The 24425-nt window shown below is 53.9% G+C and overlaps 2 protein-coding genes across 7 annotated transcripts in view; one reads left to right on the top strand and one right to left on the bottom strand.

Annotated features, from left to right (window-relative positions):
• Nucleotides 1-24425, bottom strand: part of POLR2F (RNA polymerase II, I and III subunit F) — an 86810-nt gene that overhangs the window by 56051 nt on the left and 6334 nt on the right. For 4 of the 6 annotated variants that reach the window (XM_055374616.2, XM_055374617.2, XM_055374620.2 and 1 more), the window contains exon 4: nucleotides 19125-19196. In XM_055374616.2, the coding sequence (XP_055230591.1) occupies nucleotides 19125-19196 (72 nt within the window). Of the gene's footprint in view, nucleotides 1-13949; nucleotides 14031-18493; nucleotides 18671-19124; nucleotides 19197-24425 lie in introns of those variants that run through there. The other 2 variants (XM_063704745.1, XM_004063460.5) reach the window with 2 other exon arrangements.
• On the top strand, nucleotides 313-13966 carry SOX10 (SRY-box transcription factor 10). Its single transcript, XM_031005642.3, has 4 exons — nucleotides 313-1415; nucleotides 1886-2400; nucleotides 7622-7890; nucleotides 12062-13966. Exons 2-4 carry the CDS (start codon nucleotides 1970-1972, stop codon nucleotides 12763-12765), a joined length of 1404 nt encoding a protein of 467 aa, XP_030861502.1. The 5' UTR covers nucleotides 313-1415; nucleotides 1886-1969; the 3' UTR covers nucleotides 12766-13966.

Here is a 24425-nt window from a genome sequence, read left to right as displayed (position 1 = left end):
GTCCCATTTCCCACCCCCTACACCCCTTTGGCCTTTCCCAAGCATGAGGCCTTGCCTCCCTAGACCCCTTGCAGCCCACTCCAGACAGGACCCCTTGGGGTGGGCTTGGGGCCTTGCCCTGCTGTTGAGGAGCTCAGAACGTCACATGGTTGCCAATGCGGCCCCAGCTCCATTACATAACCCACATACACCCCACCTCGGCCTCAACACCCCGGCGGGGCTGCCCTCAGTTAAGAGAACAGCACTGCGACCTTTGGAGGAGAGGCCAAGGAAAGAGAGAGGAAAAGGTGTCAACGGAGGATGGGCAGGAAAGAAAAGGGGAGGGAGGGAGAGGTGGGCAGAGGAGGGAAGAGGCAGGGCAAGTCCCCACCCCTTGTTGGGGTGGGGGAGTAGAGGACTTCCTGACAATCAGGACTAGGACTCCCCTACCCTCTCCCAAGACAGGGTGAGCCCAGTGTGGAAGGAGCTGGGTCCCAGGAGGTAGCAACCCAAAATGCCTCTAAGACCTACTGAGAGAGGGCCCCCAACCTGTCCCACCTTGGCCTCCTGGCAGCTTTAGTCTTGTGTTTCCACCTTGAACCAGACCAGAACGTGTGTGTGCTGGGTGTCTGCAGAGAAGGGACCAGGGGTCAAGCTGGGGCTCTGCACTTCTCAGAGGGAGCCCTGAGAAGTCTCTCTTACTGTGCAGGATGGGGCAGAAAGGGCTGCCTGGGAAAAGGTAGGAGGCAGGGTGAGGAGCTGGGCATCAGTGCCTGGCACACACTAGGCACTCAACAGGATTTCGCAGACGAAGCAGCTCGGGCCAGCCACCCTCACGGGCCCACAGGACCCTCACCGCCTTCGCGTCTCTCCCTAGTCCCCTGCCAAGTGTCCATCCTGCCACCTGAGGCAGACGTTAGGAGTCCTGGTTGGGCCCAATTTTCTTCCATCCAACAGGTTCTGACCCTCCAGCCTACATCTCTTCCTTCCTCGGCCTAACCTCCCCTCCACCTCCCAGACTAAGCCCAAGATAAGCCTCAGCAAGATGGGCCTGGGCAGTAGGGCAGGGAGCTGGGTGGGGGGGCCTGGGCTCCGGGTGGAGGAGCCCTGAGTGTTGGGGATGAAGGAAAGCCTGGAGGCTCCACCTTCTGCCCTTCCCTCCCTCCTCTCCCCTCCCCCCTCTCCCCCTCCTTCCTTCCCCAGCCCTCCGCAGCGGCTCAGTCGCTCAGTCAGTCTCGGGCTGTCCGGCCAGGGTGGTTGGTGGTAAGGATTCAGGCTCCGTCCTAACGAGGCCGTGGCCTGAGGCTCAGGGCCCCCCGCCCCTCCCTCCCAGCCCACCAGCGTCACCTCCCAGCCCCGAGCTGGACCGCACACCTTGGGACACGGTTTTCCACTTCCTAAGGACGAGCCCCAGACTGGAGGAGAGGTCCGAGGAGGTGAGTGCGCAGCCTGCTCCTCCCTGGCCCGCCCAGGCCTGGGACCCTGCTGTGAGGTGGAGAGAGGCGACACCCCGCCCTTGCCCCCCACCTGGCTCTCCTCTAAACCCCGTTGGGGCAGGCTGAGGGAAGAAGGAAAGGTGAGAGAAAAGGTGGGAAATTCCAGGGGCCGGGATTAGAGCAAAATAAAGGTTCCGTTTTTTTCTTCCTTATCATCAACAAACCTCCACCCAAAAAAGGAGGCTAAAAAAAAAGCCACCCACACCAAGAGACGGTTGGGACCAGGTGGTGGGAAGACGCAGAGGCGGGACGCACCCACCTAGAGTCTGGCATGTGCTTGGGCCCCAGGGGCCAGATGGGTTTAGCTGGAGCAGGAAGGGCCGCCACCTCGGGGCTGTGCCCACGTCCTGTCTCGGGCCGCCCTCGGGGCTGCGCGCGCGGCCGCTCCATCGCGCCCTCCTTCCATCCAGGTGGGCGTTGGACTCTTTGCGAGAACCCCGGCGGCTGGCCCGGGGGAGGCGGCCGAGGCGGCGGCGGCGGCGGCCGGGGGCGACATGGCGGAGGAGCAGGACCTATCGGAGGTGGAGCTGAGCCCCGTGGGCTCGGAGGAGCCCCGCTGCCTGTCCCCGGGGAGCGCGCCCTCGCTAGGGCCCGACGGCGGCGGCGGCGGCGGATCGGGCCTGCGAGCCAGCCCGGGGCCAGGCGAGCTGGGCAAGGTCAAGAAGGAGCAGCAGGACGGCGAGGCGGACGATGACAAGTTCCCCGTGTGCATCCGCGAGGCCGTCAGCCAGGTGCTCAGCGGCTACGACTGGACGCTGGTGCCCATGCCCGTGCGCGTCAACGGCGCCAGCAAGAGCAAGCCGCACGTCAAGCGGCCCATGAACGCCTTCATGGTGTGGGCGCAGGCAGCGCGCAGGAAGCTCGCGGACCAGTACCCGCACCTGCACAACGCTGAGCTCAGCAAGACGCTGGGCAAGCTCTGGAGGTGAGCACCCGACCGCCCCCCGGGCTCGGGCCCTCTAGCTTCGGGTGGATTCAGGGTAGCCGAGGCGGCCCGGCCTCCTGCACCTCAGAGCGGGACTGTCTGGCAGTCCTCCTTGGATAGGGCTGGAAGACCAGGTGTGGGGGCCGCGCCCGCCCTTCCATCACAAGGACCCTGGAACTCGGAACTCCAGCGGCCTAGGCCGGGTCTCCCTACGGGGCGGCGGGCAGGAAGGCGCCCCCTCGTGGTTGGAATTTTGCGGGTGGCAGACCGTGGGGCCTGGGGCTTTGGAGGGAGGGAAGGAGGCCTTCACTAACACCTGCCCACAGATACGCACACTATGCCACCAGCTGCTGTGGTCAGGAGGATACGAGGGAAACGCTTGGAAAGAACCAAAGGGTTGGCTGGAGATTCAGGGAAACTGAGGCAGTCAGATGGAGAACTCAGGGGAGGTTTAAAGAAAACAAGGAATTCAGATGAGAGTCTTTGGAAGAGTGAGGGATGAAGAACTGCGGGACAAATCTGCTGCTGCAGGATCTCATCCTATCCTAGGGCTCTTCCCTGGGACTTTCTGACGCCACCCTCCTTTGAGTTGAGGGCTTCTTCATCCTCCTAGGGAGAGGACACACAGTAAGGGGCTCCCCCTCCTGCCCTGCCCCAGAGTCACCAAGCTGATCTCTTTCCTCCCTCTCCCAGTTCGGCGCCATCTTCCCTGCTAGGGCCCCACCCCAACGTTGAGCAACCTCTTCCCCACTGCCCCAGAGCTAGAGCTGAGCACTCTGGCCAGAAGGAAACCTTGGCCCCCTTCCTGCCCAGGGGCCCTCAGAGTCCCAGGTTCCCTGGGACCAGCCCCCACCTCTAGGAAAAACATCCCCCGCAGGGAGCAGTTCTCCCACCCTCGACTCAGGTCTGGGGTTCAGCCAGGCCTCCTGGGGATGTGTGGAACAAGACAGTCCCCCACTCCCACCCAGGAGTGCCAGAGCAGCTCTGAAAGAGACCAGGGACTCCAGGAGATGTGAGCCGGTAGCAGTCACCTGATTCTCGCTAGACTGGCCAAGAGACAGGCCCAGAAAGGCAAAGGAATCACAAAGGTCACATAGAAGTTGGTAGCAGAGCCAGGGCCAGAACCCAGGACTCCCATACTCTCTGTCCAGAGGACTTCCCCTGACCCTGGTGACAGTGGTGGATCACCTACACTTTGAGGAGTGGTCAGGAGGTTGGGGGGAAGCAAGAAGATGAGAACAAGAGTGAGGAGCATCTGGGTTCCAGAAAATTAGGGCTTTATCAGAGGAGCCCGGCTCTCTTCCGCTGCCCTCCCCCTTGCCAGCCACAGTTGGGTAGAGATTGGGTCTAGAGGCTTAGAGTGGTAGAAGGTGCAGGAGGATCTCCAAGAGACCAAAAGATTCACATCCAGCCCCCTGGCCTGTTCTTGCCATGTGTTTGCTGAAGACCTGGTGCCCCTTCCCCTGCCCCTTCTCAGCCCTCAGTGCCCTGCTCACCCAGGGCAGGCCCAGGGCTCAGCGACCAGCCCGCTGTGTGGACCCAGACAGCCCAGTTCTGCCCAAGAGCAGAGGTCACAGCTAGCTCCTCCACCCAAGGTCCATCCAGATCTGGGTGGGGCTTGGCCCAGGCCAGTATCTTTAGTGCCAGGGGACAAAGAGCAAGTGAGAAACAGACAACCAGGAGAGACATACAGACAGGGCAGACTCTGGGGACCATGAGAAGACCACAGTACGAGCCCAACGAGAGTCAAAGCAAGGACAGACCTCATTCTCCCTCCATCTCCCATTGCCAAGGGTTTAAGATTGGCTCCTCCATTGTCCCTGTCCCCAGGTTCCCCCAGCCCAGAACCCTGGGCTTGGACTCCCTTCAGGAGGACTTATTCTTGGCCATCACTCAAGCTGTGTGCACAGGGGCCAGCCTGAGGTGTGGCAGTCAGGAAAACTGGCACTACTTGCTGAGGACCCAATCCCAATGGGAGGACGGGGCCAGAACCATGGCAAGGATCAAAGGCAATGCCAACAGGGGGTGGCTCCCTGGACCCTGGAGGGGGGTCCTGAGAGACATTTGGATTTGGGCTGGGCTGGCCAATTGCTCCAGGGGCTTCTCCTGAAACCTCCCCAAGCTGTGACTCCCGGGATGTCAAGAAGGGGGGTGGTTAGGTAGGCAGAGCTGGAAAACAGGTGTCTTAAAACCAAAAAGAGAAAGATACACACAGACTGTGTGGAGTGCCCCAAGGGAGTGTGGGATCAGACACACTGGAGCCCAGGTCCTAAGGGGCCGCGTGAGCCCCAACAGTCATGCTAACCTTTGATGCCCATCTGGGGAAGGGCTAGTAGAGGCTGATCACAGGGTGGTGCCTGTGGGTTGGCTGATCTGCCTGGAAAGAACCAGAGCCAAGAAACTGGAAAGGCGGACACAGGCAAGAGTCCCTCCTGTGTGGTGGGGGTCACCCAGCTTCTGTTCCCAGTGCCACAGGCCCCTTCCCCAAGTAGTCTTCTTATGCCCCTGGCCTAGCAGGACACATGTAGCAGCAATCAGTGCCCCACTGTGGGAGGTCCCCGGTTGGGGTTTCCAGTTTGGGTGAGGAATCAGCCTACCTCTTCTTGCCCCCATTCCAAACCTGGGATACCAGGGAGAAAGAGGGCTGACAGGAAGGTGCAAATGAGGACTGGGTTTGGAGTTAGAGCTGGAGGCGACTTTGGGGGTTTGGGGCTGGTAATGTTGAGTGGGGACTGGTGCTGGAGATTGGGTTTACATGGTGGGCAGGCTGGGTTTGGGGTTGGGGTGGAGGTGGAATCAGCTGTCCGGCACAGCTGGTGGAGGAGGGACCTGGGGTCGGGGATGGCAGTGGCCCCAGGCTTAGATTTCTGTCAGGGTTAGGCTAATGCTGGGAACTAGCTTAGGAGGTAGCAGTGGAATCTGATGTTGGAATCCTCTCTCTCTTCTGGCCCCTGTCACTTTCTTGCTGATGCTGGCTGCCAGCTGGGCAGGGGGCAAGGGAAGGATAGGTGAAAGAGTGAGCTCTGTGTCCCATGTCCCCAGCCATCCCAGAAGCCCCTCTGCTGGGGTCCACTGCTGGCAGAGCAGCTCTCTCCTCTATGGGTTCTCCCCAGTCACACCCTCAAGGCCTGCTCCACCCCCTCCCCTGGTCCCAGCCATCAGAGAGGGTGCCCACATCCCACCCCTGACTCTCAAGGCCCTGCTCCGGCATCTTTGTCCTAAGTCTGTACACTGACTCTGACAGAGTCTCGGCTGGAGGGACCCTCTGAGAAAGCTGGGGCTAGGGCTGGGCTCAGGGCGGGGGTAGGGGGAGTAGACAGGGAGGCTAAGCCGCAGAGGAATGCTGCTGCCGGCTAGGAGGTGCCTGGCATGACCACCCCCGCCCAGCCTGGGGAGGGAGGGCTCGGCCTTCTGCTGACTGGGGGAAGAGGGCACTCACTGGGGTGTGAGGGGTGGGGCAGCTGAAGAGACAAGCCCTCTGGACTGACAGACAAGGCTGCTCCCACAAAGACTCATGGATTCTCAGTACCAAGGTCTGGGATTCTAGAATCTGGACTTTCCCCTCGACCCCCTCTGTAAGGTACCCCATCCTGCCCTCCTTACCCTGGGGCAGCCAAACCCTAAATGCCCTCCACCCTCCAACCCTGGCCTGAGGCTGGAGTCGGTGGCAAGGGCGCTGGCTTCAGGGCTTCTTCTCTCCATGTGTTGGTTTCAGGGACTGTTCCAGGGTCTGAGGAGAGGCTAGCTTCCTCTACTCTCTGCTATTTTCTGGACAAGGATATAGGATCCCCCACAGGAGGCAGTGCCCCCCGCCCAGACCCATGGTAAAGAGGAGCCACATCTGCCCCCTCAGTCCCACCACACTGGAATTCACACAATCAGGACCCAGAGTTAAGAGGCCAACCCTAGATCCTCCTGTCCAACCACCCCCGCAAGCAGCATTAGAAAAGCACCTCTTGGGGCCGGGCACGGTGGCTCATGCCTGTAATCTCAGCACTTTGGGAGGCCAAGGCGGGTGGATCTCCTGAGGTCAGGAGTTGGAGACCAGCCTGGCCAACATGGTGAAACCTTGTCTCTACTAAAAATACAAAAATTAGCCGGGCATGGTGGTGCGTGCCTGTAGTCCCAGCTACCCGGGAGGCTGAGGCAGGAGAATCGCTTGAACTCAGGAAGCCAAGATTGCAGTGAGCTGAGACCGCACCACGGCACTCCAGCCTGGGCGACAGAGTGAGACTCTGTCTCTAAATAAATAAAAAATTAAAAATAGAAAAGCACCTCTTGGGCTGGGCACAATGGCTCATGCCTGTAATCCCAGCACTTTGGAAGGCCAAGGCAGGCGGATCACCTAAGGTCAGGAGTTGGAGACCAGCCTGGTCAACATGGTGAAACCCCATCTCTACTAAAAATACAAAAATTAACCGGGCGTGGTGGCGCATGCTTGTAATCCCAGCTACTTGGGAGGCTGAGGCACAAGAATCACTTGAACTGGGAGGCAGAGGTTGCAGTGAGCTGAGATCATACCACTGAGCTCCAGCGTGGGTGACAGAGTGAGATTCCCTCACAGAAAAAAAAAAAAAAAAAAGAAAATCACCTCTTTCTCAAGGTGCTCAGCCCGCTTCCCAGGCCCTGGTGCAAGGCATCTCACATCCATTATTCTGGCCAATCCCACACCCAAGTTAAGCCAATGTTATCATCCTTTTATAGGTGAAGAAACTCAGGCTCAGAGAAGTAATTTGCTCAAGGTCACACACACAGCTAGTAAGTAGCAGAGACTGAGTTCTCCCCCAGCCAGGCTGCTTCTATTGCCCACCCTCAGTCCCAGGGAGCTCACCCCCAATGAAGTAGCCAATTCCACTTGCAGACAGCTTTGATGATGAGAAAGTTTTTCCTTTCCTTGAACTGGCATCTGCCCCTTGAAACCTCTACTCCTACTTCTAACTCCTCCTCCAGGGCTGCCAGGAGCAGCGGGCTGACCCCTCTCTCACCCTCCAGCCCATGAAAGATTTGGGGGCAGCCCTCTGAGGCTGTTATTCCTTGGGCCTCACATCTCTCAGTCCACAAATCATAGGGCACAGCCCCCACCCCGGGTCCTGTCCTCTGGGTGCCCCATCCCAGGGCCTCACATCTTCCAAGATGGACACTCAGAGGGAGGCAAACCTGGAGTGCTCTGGCATTCACGCCAGCCCCTCTGCTGTCCTCTCCGCCTCCAACCACACCCCAGGCTGCTGAACGAAAGTGACAAGCGCCCCTTCATCGAGGAGGCTGAGCGGCTCCGTATGCAGCACAAGAAAGACCACCCGGACTACAAGTACCAGCCCAGGCGGCGGAAGAACGGGAAGGCCGCCCAGGGCGAGGCGGAGTGCCCCGGTGGGGAGGCCGAGCAAGGTGGGACAGCTGCCATCCAGGCCCACTACAAGAGCGCCCACTTGGACCACCGGCACCCAGGAGAGGGCTCCCCCATGTCAGATGGGAACCCCGAGCACCCCTCAGGTGAGTGCTGATGACAGAGCTGAGGGTGGGGCAAGGCCAGTCAGTGGAGAGAGGAGATGGCTGGATGGCAATGAGACCCTGGACTCTAGGAAGAGTGTGCCAGGCTGTGCAGTTGCCTCAGCAGAGCTGCAGAGGCCCAGAGGGAGCTCCATGGGGGTTCCGGTGCCAGGGGAAGTGGCTGGGTGAGATGGCTCTGGCCAGGGCTGATCCTACTGGGCAAAGAGGGCCAGTTAAAGACTGTGGAGGCCGCCGGGTGTGGTGGCTCACGCCTGTAATCCCAGCACTTTGGGAGGCTGAGGAGGGCAGATCACGAGGTCAGGAGATCGAGACCATCCTGGCTAACATGGTGAAATCCCGTCTCTACTAAAAATTTAAAAAATTAGCTGGGCGTGGTGGCGAGCACCTGTAGTCCCAGCTACTCAGGAGGCTGAGGCAGGAGGATGGCGTGAACCCAGGAGGCAGAGCTTGCAGTGAGCCGGGATCGCACCACTGCACTCCAGCCTGGGCGACAGAGCGAGACTCTGTCTCAAAGAAAAAGAAAAACAAAAAAGACTGTGGAGGTCATGGAGTGAGAGGTGGCTGGGGCAGTTACAAGGAAAGGGGGAGAAGACAGGATGGTTTTGAGAAATGGAAGATCAAATGGAGGAGAGGAAATCACTGCCTCTTTCCCACCAGCCATTCTTTTTTTTTTTTTTCTGGAGACAGAGTCTCACTCTGTCGCCAAGGCTAGACTGCAGTGGCATGATCTCGGTGCACTGCAACCTCTTCCTCCCGGGTTCAAGCAATTCTCCTGTCTCAGCCTCCCAAGTAGCTGGGACTACAGGTGCACACCGCCACGTCTGGCTCATTTTGTGTATTTTCGCAGAGACAGGGTTTCACTGTATTGCCCAGGCCCAGTCTCAAACTCCTGACCTCAGGCAATCTGCCCGCCTCGGCCTCCCAAATCCCACCAGCCATTCTGACAGAGGAGACATGGCATGTGATACCGTGTCTGGCCATGGATGGGCCAGACATAAGCTATCTTGTTTAATTTTCATTAATGATGATAACAGCTAACATTAATTGAGCACCTACTCTGTTCCAGGCACTGTGCTAGGTGCTAGTTGCCTTATGTATACTAACTCAATCATTGCAAACAATGTGATGAGGTACCCAAACTGCCTGGGCTCAGATCTCAGCTGTGGCAAGTTACTCTCATTTTACTGATGAGAAACAGACAGGAACTTCCCCAGTTTGGCTCCAGGGCGTCTGCTTGGCACCACAGCTGCCTTGCCTGTGTTCCTAATGTACAGAAAGTGACACACACAGGTCTGCCACATGGGAAGTGCTCGGTGAGCAGAGCTCTGCCTTCAGAGGACACGCTCTGAGTCCTACTTTGTGTCAAACACTGGAGTGGACACCAGGGGTACTAACCAGAGAAGCCTACAGTCCCTGGCCTCAGGGGCCCATAGTCTAGAGAGAGGAGCAGGGATGAAAACGAGTAAATTAAGTACAGGAAGAAACAAAGCTAGGCATGGTGGAATGCACCTGCAGTCCCAGCTACACAGGAGGCTGAGGTGGGAGGATCACCTGAGCCCATGAGTTTGAGACCAGCATGGGCAATGTAGTAAGACTCTGTCTTTTTTTGTTTTTGTTTTTGTTTTGAGATGGAGTCTTGCTCTGTTGCTCAGGCCGCAGTGCAGCGGTGCCATCTTGGTTCACTGCAACCTCTGCCTCCTGGGTTTAAGCGATTCTTGTGCCTCAGCCTCCTAAGTAGCTGGGATTACAGATGCACACCACCACACCCATCTAATTATTGTATTTTTAGTAGAGATGGTTTTTCACCATGTTGGCCAGGCTGGTCTCGAATTCCTGACCTCAGCCTCCCAAAGTGCTGGGATTACAGGCATGACCCACCACGCCCAGCCTCCTATCTCTTACTATATATATAGTATATATATAGTGTATATATATAGTATATATATAGTGTATATATATATAGTATATATAGTGTATATATATAGTATATATATAGTGTGTATATATAGTATATATATAGTGTGTATATATAGTATATATATAGTGTGTATATATAGTATATATATAGTGTGTATATATAGTATATATATAGTGTGTATATATAGTATATATATAGTGTGTATATATAGTATATATATAGTGTGTATATATAGTATATATATAGTGTGTATATATAGTATATATATAGTGTGTATATATAGTATATATATAGTGTGTATATATAGTATATATATAGTGTGTATATATAGTATATATATAGTGTATATATATAGTATATATAGTATATATATAGTATATATATATAGTATATATATATAGTATATATATATATATATAGTATATATATATATAGTATATATATATATATAGTATATATATATATATATATATAGTATATATATATATAGTATATATATATAGAAACAAGTGCACAAGAAGCCTGTGTGAGATCCAGAGGTGGCACGGCCGTCTATCCCATCCAGTCAGGTCTCCAAGAACACCCCGCTGCCCACCAGACTCTTGTCAAGGAAGGCTTCCAGAAAGAGGCAATGCCTGGGCTGCTTGGTACAATCTCTATTTTACTGATAAGGAAACTGGTTAAGAGAAGACTGGAGATTTGTCCAGACACAGAACCAGGATTCAAAAGCCTAGGCAGGTCTCTTGAAGTACAGAGCCCTTGGCCAATGCAGGACTTGGCGCTGCCTCTGGTCTGATGAAGGAGGCACAAGCCTGTCCTTGGGGAGCTCCTAGTCTCTTAAGACCATGGACATGTTCTGTCTCCATTGGGATGCCAGACAGTCATCCCTCCCACACACGTGTACATACTCTTCACCTTCAAAGATTCAGGGACACACACACACACATCAGGAGACCCTGGACCACATACAGAGCAACCACCTCAGAATGAAACTGGACACAGACTTTTTCTCGCCCTTCAAGGCCCCACCCCACTCAGACATCCTTCCCCGATGAGACCTTCCCCAAATCCCTGAGGCAGCGGGTAGACTCCTCCTCTGGTCTCCCAAGTCCTTGCATATTGTCACCACAGCACTTCCAACTCTGGGTGCATGTGGATCTATGGATCTATGACTAGACTATGAGCTTTTGGGAACAGGGATCCATTTTATTTACATTAGTATCCCCAGCACCTGGCACAGTACCTGGCGTTTTGTAATGCTCCCTAAGAGTTTGCTAAATTAATATGTGAATAGGAAAGTGAACAGACAAAGGAACAAGGACCAGTTTTCTAAGTGCCCTCCCATGGAGGAAGGCAGCTCAAAGAACGACAGGGCAACACAGGCCAGCGTATGACGGCGCTAAGGGCCTGCCAGTGGGCTGGGAAGCAGGGTGGGCTCAGGAGGAGGGAAGGGTTGGAAAGGACACAACACGAGGCCAGGACAGGGAGCAGGCCCAGGCAACCAGCAAAGGTGAAACAGAGCACTCAGGAGCCTGGGCGAGCGAGGCTCAGCAAGGAAGACAGTCGGCATGGGTGTGGAAGCGGGGCTGGCAGAGCGCAAAGGCCAGGCCAGACCACCTGGACAGCAGAGAAGCTGATGAGAGGAAGAACTTTCCACAGGAAAGGTTTTTTCAGAATGAGGCAGGCCTCCCCAGGACCCATCCCTAAGATTTGAGAATTTCATAAACAACTAGAGATCAATCTAAGACACCAGTATTTAAACAAATGCTGTGGGGTGCAGTGGCTCATGCTGGTAATCCCAGCACTTTGGGAGGCCGAGGCAGGTGGATCACCTGAGGTCAGGAGTTCAAGACAACCCTGGCCAACATGGTGAAACCCCGTCTCTACTAAAAATACACAAATTAGCTGGGCATTGTGGTGGGCGCTTGTAATTCCAGCTACTCAGGAGGCTGAGGCAGGAGAATCATTTGAACCCAGGAGGCAGAGGTTGCAGTGAGCCGAGATGGCGCCACTGCACTCCAGTCTGGGCAACAAGAGCGAAACTCCGTCTCAAAAAAAAACAAACAAAACAAAACAAAAAAACAAACCCCGACTCATGCTGCCAAAATGTGAAACTGCAAGGTTTTCCCAGAGGCACCCGCTGCCTGAAGGTGAACCATGGAAGTTCACATGCGCCCACCTGCCTCTAACCTGCTTCCCCCTTGCGCTCTCTCTCTCTGTCTCCCTTCTACCCAGGCCAGAGCCATGGCCCACCCACCCCTCCAACCACCCCGAAGACAGAGCTGCAGTCAGGCAAGGCAGACCCGAAGCGGGACGGGCGCTCCATGGGGGAGGGCGGGAAGCCTCACATCGACTTCGGCAACGTGGACATTGGTGAGATCAGCCACGAGGTAATGTCCAACATGGAGACCTTTGATGTGGCTGAGTTGGACCAGTACCTGCCGCCCAATGGGCACCCAGGCCACGTGGGCAGCTACTCAGCAGCCGGCTATGGGCTGGGCAGCGCCCTGGCCGTGGCCAGTGGACACTCCGCCTGGATCTCCAAGCCACCAGGCGTGGCTCTGCCCACGGTCTCACCACCTGGTGTGGATGCCAAAGCCCAGGTGAAGACAGAGACCGCGGGGCCCCAGGGGCCCCCACACTACACCGACCAGCCATCCACCTCACAGATCGCCTACACCTCCCTCAGCCTGCCCCACTATGGCTCAGCCTTCCCCTCCATCTCCCGCCCCCAGTTTGACTACTCTGACCATCAGCCCTCAGGACCCTATTACGGCCACTCGGGCCAGGCCTCTGGCCTCTACTCGGCCTTCTCCTATATGGGGCCCTCGCAGCGGCCCCTCTACACGGCCATCTCTGACCCCAGCCCCTCAGGGCCCCAGTCCCACAGCCCCACACACTGGGAGCAGCCAGTATATACGACGCTGTCCCGGCCCTAAAGGGGGCCCTGTCACCACCACCCCCCGCCCAGCCCCTGCCCCCAGCCTGTGTGCCCTGTTCCTTGCCCACCTCAGGCCTGGTGGTGGCAGTGGAGGAGGCTGAGGAGGCTGAAGAGGCTGACAGGTCGGGGGGCTTTCTGTCTGGCTCACTGCCCTGATGACCCACCCACCCCATCCAGGCTCCAGCAGCAAAGCCCCAGGAGAACAGGCTGGACAGAGGAGAAGGAGGTTGACTGTTGCACCCACACTGAAAGATGAGGGGCTGCACCTTCCCCCAGGAATGACCCTCTATCCCAGGACCTGAGAAGGACCTGCTCACCCTCCTCGGGGAGGGGAAGCACCAGGGTTGGTGGCATCGGAGGCCTTACCACTCCTATGACTCCTGTTTTCTCTCTCACAGATAGTGAGGGTCTGACATGCCCATGCCACCTATGCCACAGCGCCTAAGGGCTAGGCCACCCAGAGACTGTGCCCGGAGCTGGCCATGTCTCCCACTCAGGGGCTGAGAGTAGCTTTGAGGAGCCTCATTGGGGAGTGGGGGGTTCGAGGGACTTAGTGGAGTTCTCATCCCTTCAATGCCCCCTCCCTTTCCGAAGGCAGGAAGGAGTTGGCACAGAGGCCCCCTGATCCAATTCTGTGCCAATAACCTCATTCTTTGTCTGAGAAACAGCCCCCAGTCCTCCTCCACTACAACCTCCATGACCTTGAGACGCATCCCAGGAGGTGACGAGGCAGGGGCTCCAGGAAAGGAATCAGAGACAATTCACAGAGCCTCCCTCCCTGGGCTCCTTGCCAGCTCCCTCTTCCCTTACTAGGCTCTATGGCCCCTGCTCAGTCAGCCCCACTCCCTGGGCTTCCCAGAGAGTGACAGCTGCTCAGGCCCTAACCCTTGGCTCCAGGAGACACAGGGCCCAGCACCCAGGTTGCTGTCAGCAGGCTGAAGACACTAGAATCCTGACCTGTACATTCTGCCCTTGCCTCTTACCCCTTGCCTCCCAGTGGTATTTGAATAAAGTATGTAGCTATATCTGCCCCTATTTTCCTGTTCTGCAGCCCCCCAAATCCACATGTAACTCATTACTGTCTCCTGTTATTTATCTCAGTAGTCCCCTCTCCTAGCCACTCTAGCCCCTATTAACTCTGCATTAAGCATTCCACATAATAAAATTAAAGGTTCCAGTTACCTGCTTGGTGAGCCTGACCTGGCCTGTCTCTTCATCTCTTATCCCTGTACTGGTGCTTCCTCAAATGCTTTCTGGAAGTAGCTAGGAGTAGAATGCAAAGGATAGATCATCAAAGGTCTCTCTCTCCCACCTCCCTCCCTCTTTCCCCACCCCCTTCCCCTCCCCCCTCCTCTCTCTTGCCCCCCTCCTCTCTCTCTCCCCCTCCCTTCTCTCCTCTCTTTCTCTCTCTCCCCTCCCCCTCTCCTTTCTTTCTCTCTCCCCCCCCTCTTTCTTTCTCTCTCTCTCCCCCCTCCCACTCTCCTCTCTCTCTTTCTGTCTCTCTCCCTGCTAAGAAAGTGGGAACAATGGAGAGTGTTAGGACAGCTGGCATCCCAGTGGGGTCCATCTGAGCTCAGGGACTGAAGCCTCAGATGGGAACTTCTCCCCAGCCCGGCTATGCCCCACACTGCAGGGGGGCCACTCACTCTTAACTGGCTCAGCTAGAACTCACTGCCTTGCAAGCAGCCCCTCTGCTCACCCAGCACTCAGCAGAGGGGAGTTTGCAAAGAATTCAAGAGACAAGTATCTGAAGAGGAGGAGGTGGGCTGAGGGTGACACCGTGCTGCCTGCAGTCAGAGGCCTGTCCTTCAGGATGTGTGGATAGGCCCTGTGTTGCTGCATCCCCCCACTTGCCACCTCCCCCAGCACACACACAGCAGCCCACGCCAGGATCTAGCCAAGCCTTCACAGCAGGTGCCCGTGTCCAAGTCTAGACCAAGGATGTCAGACAGTCTACTCCTTAAGCGCCTACTCCCTAAGAGCTCTTTCCTCAGCAGAAGTCCAAACTGCACCCAGAGGCCAGGACCACTGCACCTCACAAGCACACAACTCCAAGGACTCTTTGCCATCTTGCTCCACTGATGAACAACTCCGATGGTTGGAAGTTCTTCCTCATACCCAGCTCATAACAGCTTATATCCAGCTGCCATTTACTAAGTGCTCCACCAAGGGTTTTATGTCATTCAGGCCAGTGAAGGGGTAGGTCCGATCGTTATCTCAGTTTTCCAGCTGGGGAAACTGAAGTTTGAGAGGTTGATGCTAAGAAGTGCTGGTGCCAGAATCTGAACCCAGCTCTGACTCCAAGGCTTGCATTTTTAACCATCATCCCCTCCAGCTGCCTGTGGTTTGCAGACCCTACTTCTGCTTTGTATCTGGAAAAATGCGTCTTCCACTGCTCCAGACTGGGCATCCTCAGCTCCCTTCCTTCCATCTGTGGTCTCCAACCCCTAGTCAGGACCGGGGGAGAGGTGGGGCACCAAGAAGTAGCCCAGTCCCCAGGGTGGCCAAAATCCCTCCATCTAGGACCTGCATCGTGGAAGCTCTTCAAGCAACCTCCCCAAAACTGCTGGTTCCCGTGAAGCTGGATGGTAACCGAAACCCCTGATCTTTTAGACAATATCCATTGCAAAGTCATATCCAAATTGTATGTATGCTGTTTTTGTTTTGTTTTAGATAAAAGCAGGACTTTACACTGATCTTTAACAGATCTCACCTTGTTGGGTTTGACCCATTTCCCCACCTGTATTAAACTTTTTAGAACTTAGCTCTCCTTTAGAGCTTTATGTATCTGCAAACTTGAATAGCCTCATTCAAGTCACTAATAAAGGTCAAAATGAAGAGGGACACCTGTGTACAGCACTAAACGCCTCTCTCCACTGTCAGTCCTATTATCTCCACTCTTTTTTTTTTTTTTTTTTTTTTTTTTAGATGGAGTCTTTTTCTGTTGCCAGGCTGGAGTGCAATGTTGCAATCTTGGCTCCCTGCAACTTCTGTCTCCTGGGTTCAAGTGCTTCCCCTGCCTCAGCCTCCCGAGTAGCTGGGACTACAGGCGTGCACCACCAAGCCCAGCTAATTTTTTTTTTTTTTTTAAGTAGAGACGGGGTTTCACCATGTTGTCCAGGATGGTCTCAATCTCCTGACCTCATGATCTGCTTGCCTCGGCCTCCCAAAGTGCTGGGATTATAGGTGTGAGCCACCACACCTGGCCTATTATCTCCACTCTTTTTTTTTTTTGAGACGGAGTCTCTCTCTGTCGCCCCGACTGGAGTGCAGTAGCGGGATCTCGGCTCACTGCAAGCTCCGCCTCCCGGGTTCACGCCATTCTCCTGCCTCAGCCTCCCGAGTAGCTGGGATAACAGGCGCCTGCCACCACACCCAGCTAATTTTTTGTATTTGTTAGTAGAGACGGGGTTTCACTGTGTTAGCCAGGATGGTCTTGATCTCCTGACCTCGTGATCCGCCCACCTCAGCCTCCCAAAGTGCTGGGATTACAGGTGTGAGCCACCACGCCCAGCTATTATCTCCACTCTTGAGGCTGTCTAATCAGTTCTAAAACTGTCTAATTACATCACCATGAAGCACACACTTCTCTGTCATAGTGGCATGGAGACTACCGATGCCTTGTCAAAATCAAGATTCACTGACCTCTGGCATTCCCTCAACCTACTGGACCAGTAACCATCGAAAAAAAACCTTATTTGGCAATATTGGTTCTTAGACACCCTATGCTAGCGCCCGATCTCCTCTTTATTACATAAGCACTTTTAAACATGGAGGGACCTATTCTAGAATTTTGTCATGGATCAATCAGTACTAACCTTATGTGTTTATAATTTGTACAACCCACCCTTTCCCCTTCATTGAAAGGCAGGACTTTTGTCCATTTGTGGTCTGTTCACTACTCCTGCTCGCAGTGGGATGAGGGATATGGAGCTGGCACAGTGGGGAGCAGGGGGCACATCCGTAAGATGACACTATCACCTCCAAGACCCCACATCTCATGAGATTGAGTGGGAAATCACTGAGGATGTGGAAGGAGGGGAAATGACCCCAGGGAAGTCAGAAGACCTGGGTTGTGTGCATCCCTTAGACCAAAGGTTCCAAGTGTGCACAGGCCTCAGGAAGGCAGGAGCTCCACTTGTTAAAAAAGGGTCAGGTGTTTCTGGAAATGACTCAAGAGACTATGCCCAAACCCTAAGAAAACAGAACCAATAGTGGTGACCGGGACATTTTATTCAAGAGAAGTCAAAAGCCAGGCCCAGACAGCTGAATAGCAGGGGACTCCCCAAAAGAGGAGAACGGGAATAGGAAGACTGGAGGAAAAACACCCCTTCTGTCCCATTTCCATTGCACTCTAACCCCTAAGGGTTAACCCCCAATTCCCCTCCTCCCCAGCCCAAACCCCATCTCCCTTTAATCACATCTGATACTGAGCAGCCCAGCAGGGAACAAAGAGACCATTTAGAGAAATGGGGCCGAGAAAGTGACCCCCGCACTCTGGGGCGGCTGCCTGGATGCCAGCACAAAGGCGGCATTTCAGAGCTGAAATTTCAGCACCCAACTTGATTAAAGGATTCCACAGGCTTGGAGGAGGGTGGATGGGGGTGTGAAGTCCACTGCTCCCTGAATTAACCCTTCTCCAGGGCAGCAGACACCCCTCCCACCAGTGCAGATCCTCACCATTCACTCCCCACACCCCATCCCAGGGCCAGGCTGCACCCAGGCCTGGAGGCCCTGCCTCCTGCAGAGGTTAGGGAAGCCCAGCTCCTCCTCTTGGAAGGGGAGCTGGCAGTGGAATGGAGGTTAAGGCTGGCATATTCAGGGAGCCAGTTTACCCTCTATCCCTGTTCATGTCAATATACACCCTCCCCCTGACCCGCTCTAGGAGGGAGGAGCCAGTGTGACTGGTCTTACCTCAGGTTGGGTAAGCAGGGTGGAGAAAGGAAGACGACCCATTAGAACCTCAGGCAGAGGAAGGGGGAGCTCCAGCTCTGACTTAATTTAACACCTGGAACCCAGGAGCACCACCACCCCAGCACCATCTCCCCAAGGCCTCAGGGGATCACCAGCCCCAAATAGGAGGGAAAGGATATCTTATAGAGGCTAGGAAGAAGGCATGGGTGTGGCACACCAAAGAGGTGGGCCACAGAGGACAGCGTGTGGGCAGAGTCCTGAGGAGGAGTGGGGACAGAGCCATGGGGGCAGGGGTAGGCAGGTGCTCGGTCCTTGCTCCAGCTGCTGACTTGCCCAGCAGGGCTCTGCCTGGGGAGGGTGGGAGATCAGCACACCCCCACGCTTCCTGCTGGGGCACTGCTCCTGAAAGGGGATCCGAGCCCACGATAAGAGGCTCGAAGCAGGTCCTTAGGAAACAATGGGTGGCTTGATGAGACCTGCTCTGTGATACTCCTGAGAAGGGAGAAGCCCCTGCAGCCAGTCCCCACTGGAAAGGAAATTGGGGGTTTCCGTGGCAACCAGCTCCCTGGGCACAAAGACTTGTCTGTCTGCTTGGAAGGCAGCTGAGGTGTCTCCCCTGCAGCAGCCCTTGCTCTGGGGAACAGGGAGATGGAGGGAAGGATGTGGGGGATCCAAAGGGCCTAAGGGCCCCTGGTGCTTCTTAAGGAGCTGACAGTCACAGGGCCACTGGAATAGGTGCATGCTCCAGGCAGCATGGCGGTAACAGGGAAGCAACAGGTGGTGACATTGCAGATAAGCAGAGGGGAAGGGGGTTGGAAAGTTGAATATTTTATTAGTTACACATATAAAGTGAGAATGAAAATTGGGCATGGGGCAAGGGCAGGAAGATGACTCCAGCTCAGTCGGTGATGATGAGCTCGTCCACCCCCCAGTCTTCATAGCTCCCATCTGGCAGGTAACGGCGAATGATGATGGGGATCTTTCGGGCCCTGTGGCAGGGGAGAAGTCACAAGTACATGAGGGCTGGTGACCCCAGCTCTGCCGCAGAAGGAACAGATTGTGTGCAAAGCACAAGCAAAGAGAAGTCTTAGGAGCAGCCTCTTGGGGCTGATGAGTGTACTTTGTAAGAAAGCAATTACAAGAAAAAGAAAGTTTTTATATCAGACAAGAGGGGGAAGAATGACAGAATATTGGTAAGGCCTCCTGCAGCAGGAACACGGAAATTCCAATAGCCAGAATACGTCCGTGTCTCATCAGTGCCCTCCCACTTTCCCTGCCTCCTCTTCTCTCTTCCTCCTACTTCCTGGTGAGCTGTTCCTAAGGATCTGTAGGAATAAGCATCAACTTCTCCAGCCAGGGAAGTGGGAGCAAAGGGTGCAACACAGAGCCCAACAGATGCCTCCCAGAGATTTGGAGAAGTGAACCATGATTTGAGTGACTTACTTGAGTTCCTTCATGGCAATGAGCAGAGGATCTGTCTCCCCCTCCAGCTCCACCATCACAGGGGCACACATCCTGTAGGGATAGGGACAGGTGTTAGGGAGACTACAAACCCAGGGAGAAGGGCCCAACAGGCAGTGAGGGTGGAACGGCATCCTGGTCCCCACCTAGAAATGTCATCTTCTAGGTAGGCAGGCACAGTAGGGAGTGGTGTGTAGGGGCACTGCCAGAGATCTTCCCTGGCAGAGGCCTATCACAGACTCCAGAGTCCAGCAGCCACAGCAGAATGTCCTGGTGGAAAGGGAGACGTGTGCAAAGGCACACCATTCTAACTGCTCCAACCCTAGAGCCTTGCCTCAGTGCCCAGTGCACCTCATTTCAATTTCTATTTTCTCTCTCTCTTTATTTTTTGGAGACAAGGTTTCACTCCCATTGCCCAGACTGGAGTGCAATGGCGAGATCTTGGCTCACTGCAACCTCCACCTCCCAGGCTCAAGCAATTCTCCTGCTTGGGACTACAGGCATACACCACCAGCTATGCTAATTTTTTGTATTTTTTGTATAGATGGGTGAAATTAACATTTCGCCATGTTGCCCAGGCTGGTCTCAAACTCCTGGGCTCAAGCAATTCGCCTGCCTCAGCCTTCCAAATTGCTGGGATGAAAGGCATGAGCCACCACGCCGGGCCTCATTTCCATTCTCTATAGCCACAACACCTCAGTAGAGGCCCTGCCCTTCCTGCCCAGCCCTCCCCACCCTTCACCTATGGCCAGCAGTCAGGGGGCTCATCTGCTTACAACACTGCCATGACTCCCCTTGGCTATCAGGCCAGAGTGCAGTCTGGTCCCTGTTTGCCTTCCTAGCACAGTCCTGTGCTACTTTCCTGTATTTACCCCACATTCCAGCCATACCAAACTATTTCTGGTTCCCTAGATGCGCCATGTTGTTTCCCTTTTGTGTGCTCTTACAAGCTCTTCCTCTCCCTAAAAACCTGCGAGAGGTTCGGATGTCTCCACCCTGGAAATCATGTGCTGACTCTTCAGTACCTGGACTCATTTTGCATATACTTTTCTTGGCACCAATCTCATTGAACTGTAATTACTTGTTTGGAAACTTTCCACATTAGACCATGAGCTCCTAGTGGCCCAGAACCACATGTGATTCACCACGGAGGCCCAGCCCCCAGCACAACACTTGGCCCACAGTGGAGACTCTACCACCAAGCAAAGGGATGCCAATTCTAGGCCCATCTCCTCTAGGAAGCCACCCCTGATGATTCCAGCTCAGGTTCACACCAACACACCCAGAATTAACAGGAGAGCATGCTAAAAAATACAGGTTCCTGGGTCCTTCCCCAGACCCCCTGAATAGAATCTCTAGTGAAGCGGCCTGAGAGCCTGCATTTGCAAAACTGCCCAGATGATTCTGATAATCAGCTAGTCTGAGAGCTACCAGCTTACTAATTTTATTACTAAATATTTCTATTTATATTACTCCCAAAAGCCTGAAAATTTCCCAAGGGCAGAGATGAAGTATTTAACTTTCCCTATATTCTCTCTCAATAAGTATTTAAACTTTCCCAAAATATAAAGCTTTAAAGAATGTGGCAAAATACCTGATCTGCATATGCCTGCTTTCTTTCAAAATATAAATAATTCAAGGGCATTCACTCATTCCGCACCTATTATGCACATGGAATGTGCAAGAATGTGTCCTTAAGTAATTTAATTTTTCTTGCACCATGGCTTCTACAGAGAAACACATCAACCATCCAGTTAAGAAGTAGATGTGACAAACATCATCAGCCACCAGGTGGTGCTAATGAACCAGACTGAAACTCCATCCAAAACCTACCCAAGAAACAGTTGTTCTGGCCAGGTGCAGTGGCTCACGCCTGTAATCACAGCACTTTGGGAAGCTGAGACAGGCGAATCACCTGAGGTCAGGAGTTTGAGACCAGCCTGGCCAACATGGTGAAACCCCGTCTCTACTAAAAATACAAAAAATTAGCCGGCCGTGGTGGCACGTGCCTGTAGTCCCAGGTACTCGGGAGGCTGAGGCACGAGAATCGCTTGAACCAGGAGGTGAAGGTTGCAGTGAGCCGAGATGGCACCACTGCACTCCAGCCTAGGTGACAGAGTGAGACTCCATCTGCACCTACCAAGTGCAGAGTCCCATTATGGCTGTACAAGAGCTTACAGCAGGCAAGGAGCCACCAGATGGTGTCATAGCCCTTAAGTGGAAAGAGCACTAAAGACTGGAATGAGCTGGATCAAGCTTTGCTCCCCAAGAAAAACAGGACACTTGGCTGGGCACAGTGGCTCATGCCTGTAATCCCAGCACTTCGGGAGGCCAAGGCGGGTGGATCACCTGAGGTCACGAGTTCGAGACCAGCCCGACCAACATGGTGAAACACCATCTCTATTAAAAATACAAAATATTAGCCAGGCATGGTGGCATGTGCCTGTAATCCCAGCTACTCAGGAGGCTGAGGCTGGAGAATTCCTTGAACCCAGGAGGCAGAGGTTGCAATCAGCCAAGATCATGCCATTGCACTCCAGCCTGGGCAACAAGAGCAAAACTCCATCTCAAAAAAAAAAAAGAAAGAAAGAAAGAAAAGAAAAACAGGACACTTGGATTTATGAGTGGCCTGGATGCTGGATGTCGGCCTCAAAACCTTTAAGTGCTGCACACTGCCCACCAAATGAACTCCAATCTTCTGAACTTGTCACTCACAGGACCAGTGTCATCTTTTCCAGCCTTATGCCCCAAGCTGCTTATGATCCCTCACCACAAATCCACAACTGCCTGCCTCCACCTGGACCTTTCCTTGGGCTGTTTCTGGCACCTGGAGTACCCACAAAACCAACTCTCTTTACCTGTCCCCACTAGAATTCTAATCCCTTCACAAGGCTTTCCCAGTCACCTCTGCAATAACTCTTTGTACCTTTCATAAAGCACCACTCGCATCTGCCTTGGGTTGTGGGTACCTGTGCACAGGTCTATCTCCCCCACCAGAAAACACCTGGAGGACTGCGGATTATGTCTTTTTTTTTTTTTTAAATTATTTTTGGTAACAGAGTCTCACTCTGTCACCCACGCTGGATTAGTGGGGCAATCTTGGCTCACTGCAACCTCTGCCTCCCAGGTTCAAGCGATTCTCTTGCCTCAGCCTCCCGAGTAGCTGGGATTATAGGCGCATGCCACCACACCCGGCTAATTTTTGTATTTTTAGTAGAGACGGGGTTTCACCATGTTGGCCACGCTGCTCTCGAACTCCTGACCTCAGGTGATCCGCCCACCTTGGCCTCCCACAGTGCTCGGATTTCAGGCGTGAGCCACCGCGCCCAGCTGGGACTACATCTTTAATCATCTCAGCATCCTATCAAGTGCTAATGCAGTATCTTTCTTCAGTGCTGAAAGACTGTTTAACTTGCAAATAAGCAGTCTATTTGTTTTAAAAACAACTTATGAATTCTTCTTTCTACTGGGCCACGTTTAGCCTATATTAGTGTGCCCCCATAGAATGCTCTGCAATGACAGAAATGTCCTATCCCCCTGTGCTATCCTTTATGGTAACACTTGAAATGTGGCTAGTTGTAATCCCAGCACTTTGGAGGCTGAAGCAGGGGGATCACTGGAAGCCAGGAGTCTTTTTGTGAGACCCTGTCTCTACAAAAAAATTAAGACATTAGCCAGGTGTGGTGGCATTAGCCTGTAGTCCTAGCTACCTGGGAGGCTGAAGTGGGAAGATCACTTAAGCCTAGAAGTTTTGAGGCTGCAGTGAGCTATGATAGCACCACTGCACTCCAGCCTGGGTGATAGAGCCAAACTGTCTCTAAAAAAATAAAAGAAAAGGCTGGGCGTGGTGGCTCATGCCTGTAATCCCAGTACTTTGGGAGGCTGAGGCAGGAGGATCACCTGAGATCAGGAGTTCAAGACCAGCCTGGCCAACAAACATGGTGAAACCCCGTCCCTACTAAAAATACAAAAATTAGCCAGGCGTGGTGACGGGTGCCTGTAATCCCAGCTACCCGGGAAGCTCAGGTGGGAGAATCACTTGAACCCGGGAGGCGGAGGATGCAGTGAGCCAAGATCACACCACTGCACTCCAGCCTGGGTGACAGAGTGAGACTCCTTCTCAAAAAAAAAAATAAATAGGCTGGGCGCAGTGGCTCACGCCTGTAATCCCAGCACTTTGGGAGGCCGAGGCGGGCGGATCACAAGGTCAGGAGATCGAGACCATCCTCGCTAACACGGTGAAACCCCGTCTCTACTAAAACTACAAAAAATTAGCCAGGCGTGGTGGCAGGTGCCTGTGGTCCCAGCTACTCGGAAGGCTGAGGCAGGAGAATGGCATGAACCCGGGAGGCAGAGCCTGCAGTGAGCCAAGATTGTGCCACTGCACTCCAGCCTGGGTGACAGAGCAAGACTCCGTCTCAAAAAAAATAAAATAAATAAATAAAAGAAAAAGAAGTGTGGCTGGCTAGTGAGACAGAAACTGAATTTCTAATTTTATTTAATTGTACTTAATGTAAGTGGACACATACAGTTCATGGCTACCATAGTTGATGGTGCAGGCCCAGAAGATCCTGACGTTGGTGGCATATTGGGTATGGCTCTCACACTGGGTGTGGCTCTAATGCCATGCATAAGAGCAAGGAGTGCAACCAGGCTGAGAAGAGGTCCGCTGCTGAGGAATGGGGGAGAACAATGTTGCCCACCCATAAAACCCTTTATTGAAGTAGACATGATGGTCATCTTTACCCCTACAGGACTAGAGGAGACAACTGCCCAGTGCTGCTTGAACACTAAGGAGGAGAATGTACAGACAGCATTTGCTGCCCCTGTAAGCACACAGAGTCCACAAATCTGGCCTCAGCTTTCCTTTGTTTTTTTGTTTTTTGTTTTGAGATGGAGTCTCTGTCGCTCAGGCTGGTGTGCAGTAGTGCGATCACAGTTCACTGCAGCCTCAACCTCCTGGCCTTAGGTGATCCTCCCACATCAGCCTCCCGAGTAGCTGGGACTACAGGCGCATGCCACCACACTCAGCTAATTTTTGTATTTTTTGTAGAGATGGGGTTTCACCATGTTGCCCAGGCTGATTTTGAACTTCTGGGCTCAAGCAATCCACCTGCCTCGTCCTCCCAAAGTGCTGGGATTACAGTTGTGAGCCACGGCACCCAGCTGCTTTTCTTTCTAGGCTAATTTCCATTATTCCCTACTTGAACTACCCCCCTTCCTCCAGATACCCACCATTTCCCACATCAGCCTATAGGGAGTTTGGGGTAGGGGCTCCTGTTC

This window comes from Gorilla gorilla, chromosome 23 (genome assembly GCF_029281585.2).
Source record: "Gorilla gorilla gorilla isolate KB3781 chromosome 23, NHGRI_mGorGor1-v2.1_pri, whole genome shotgun sequence".
Classification (NCBI taxonomy): Eukaryota; Metazoa; Chordata; class Mammalia; order Primates; family Hominidae; genus Gorilla; species Gorilla gorilla.
The sequence above is the reverse complement of the archived record's forward strand: the minus strand, read 5'-3'. Positions and strand labels throughout refer to the sequence as shown.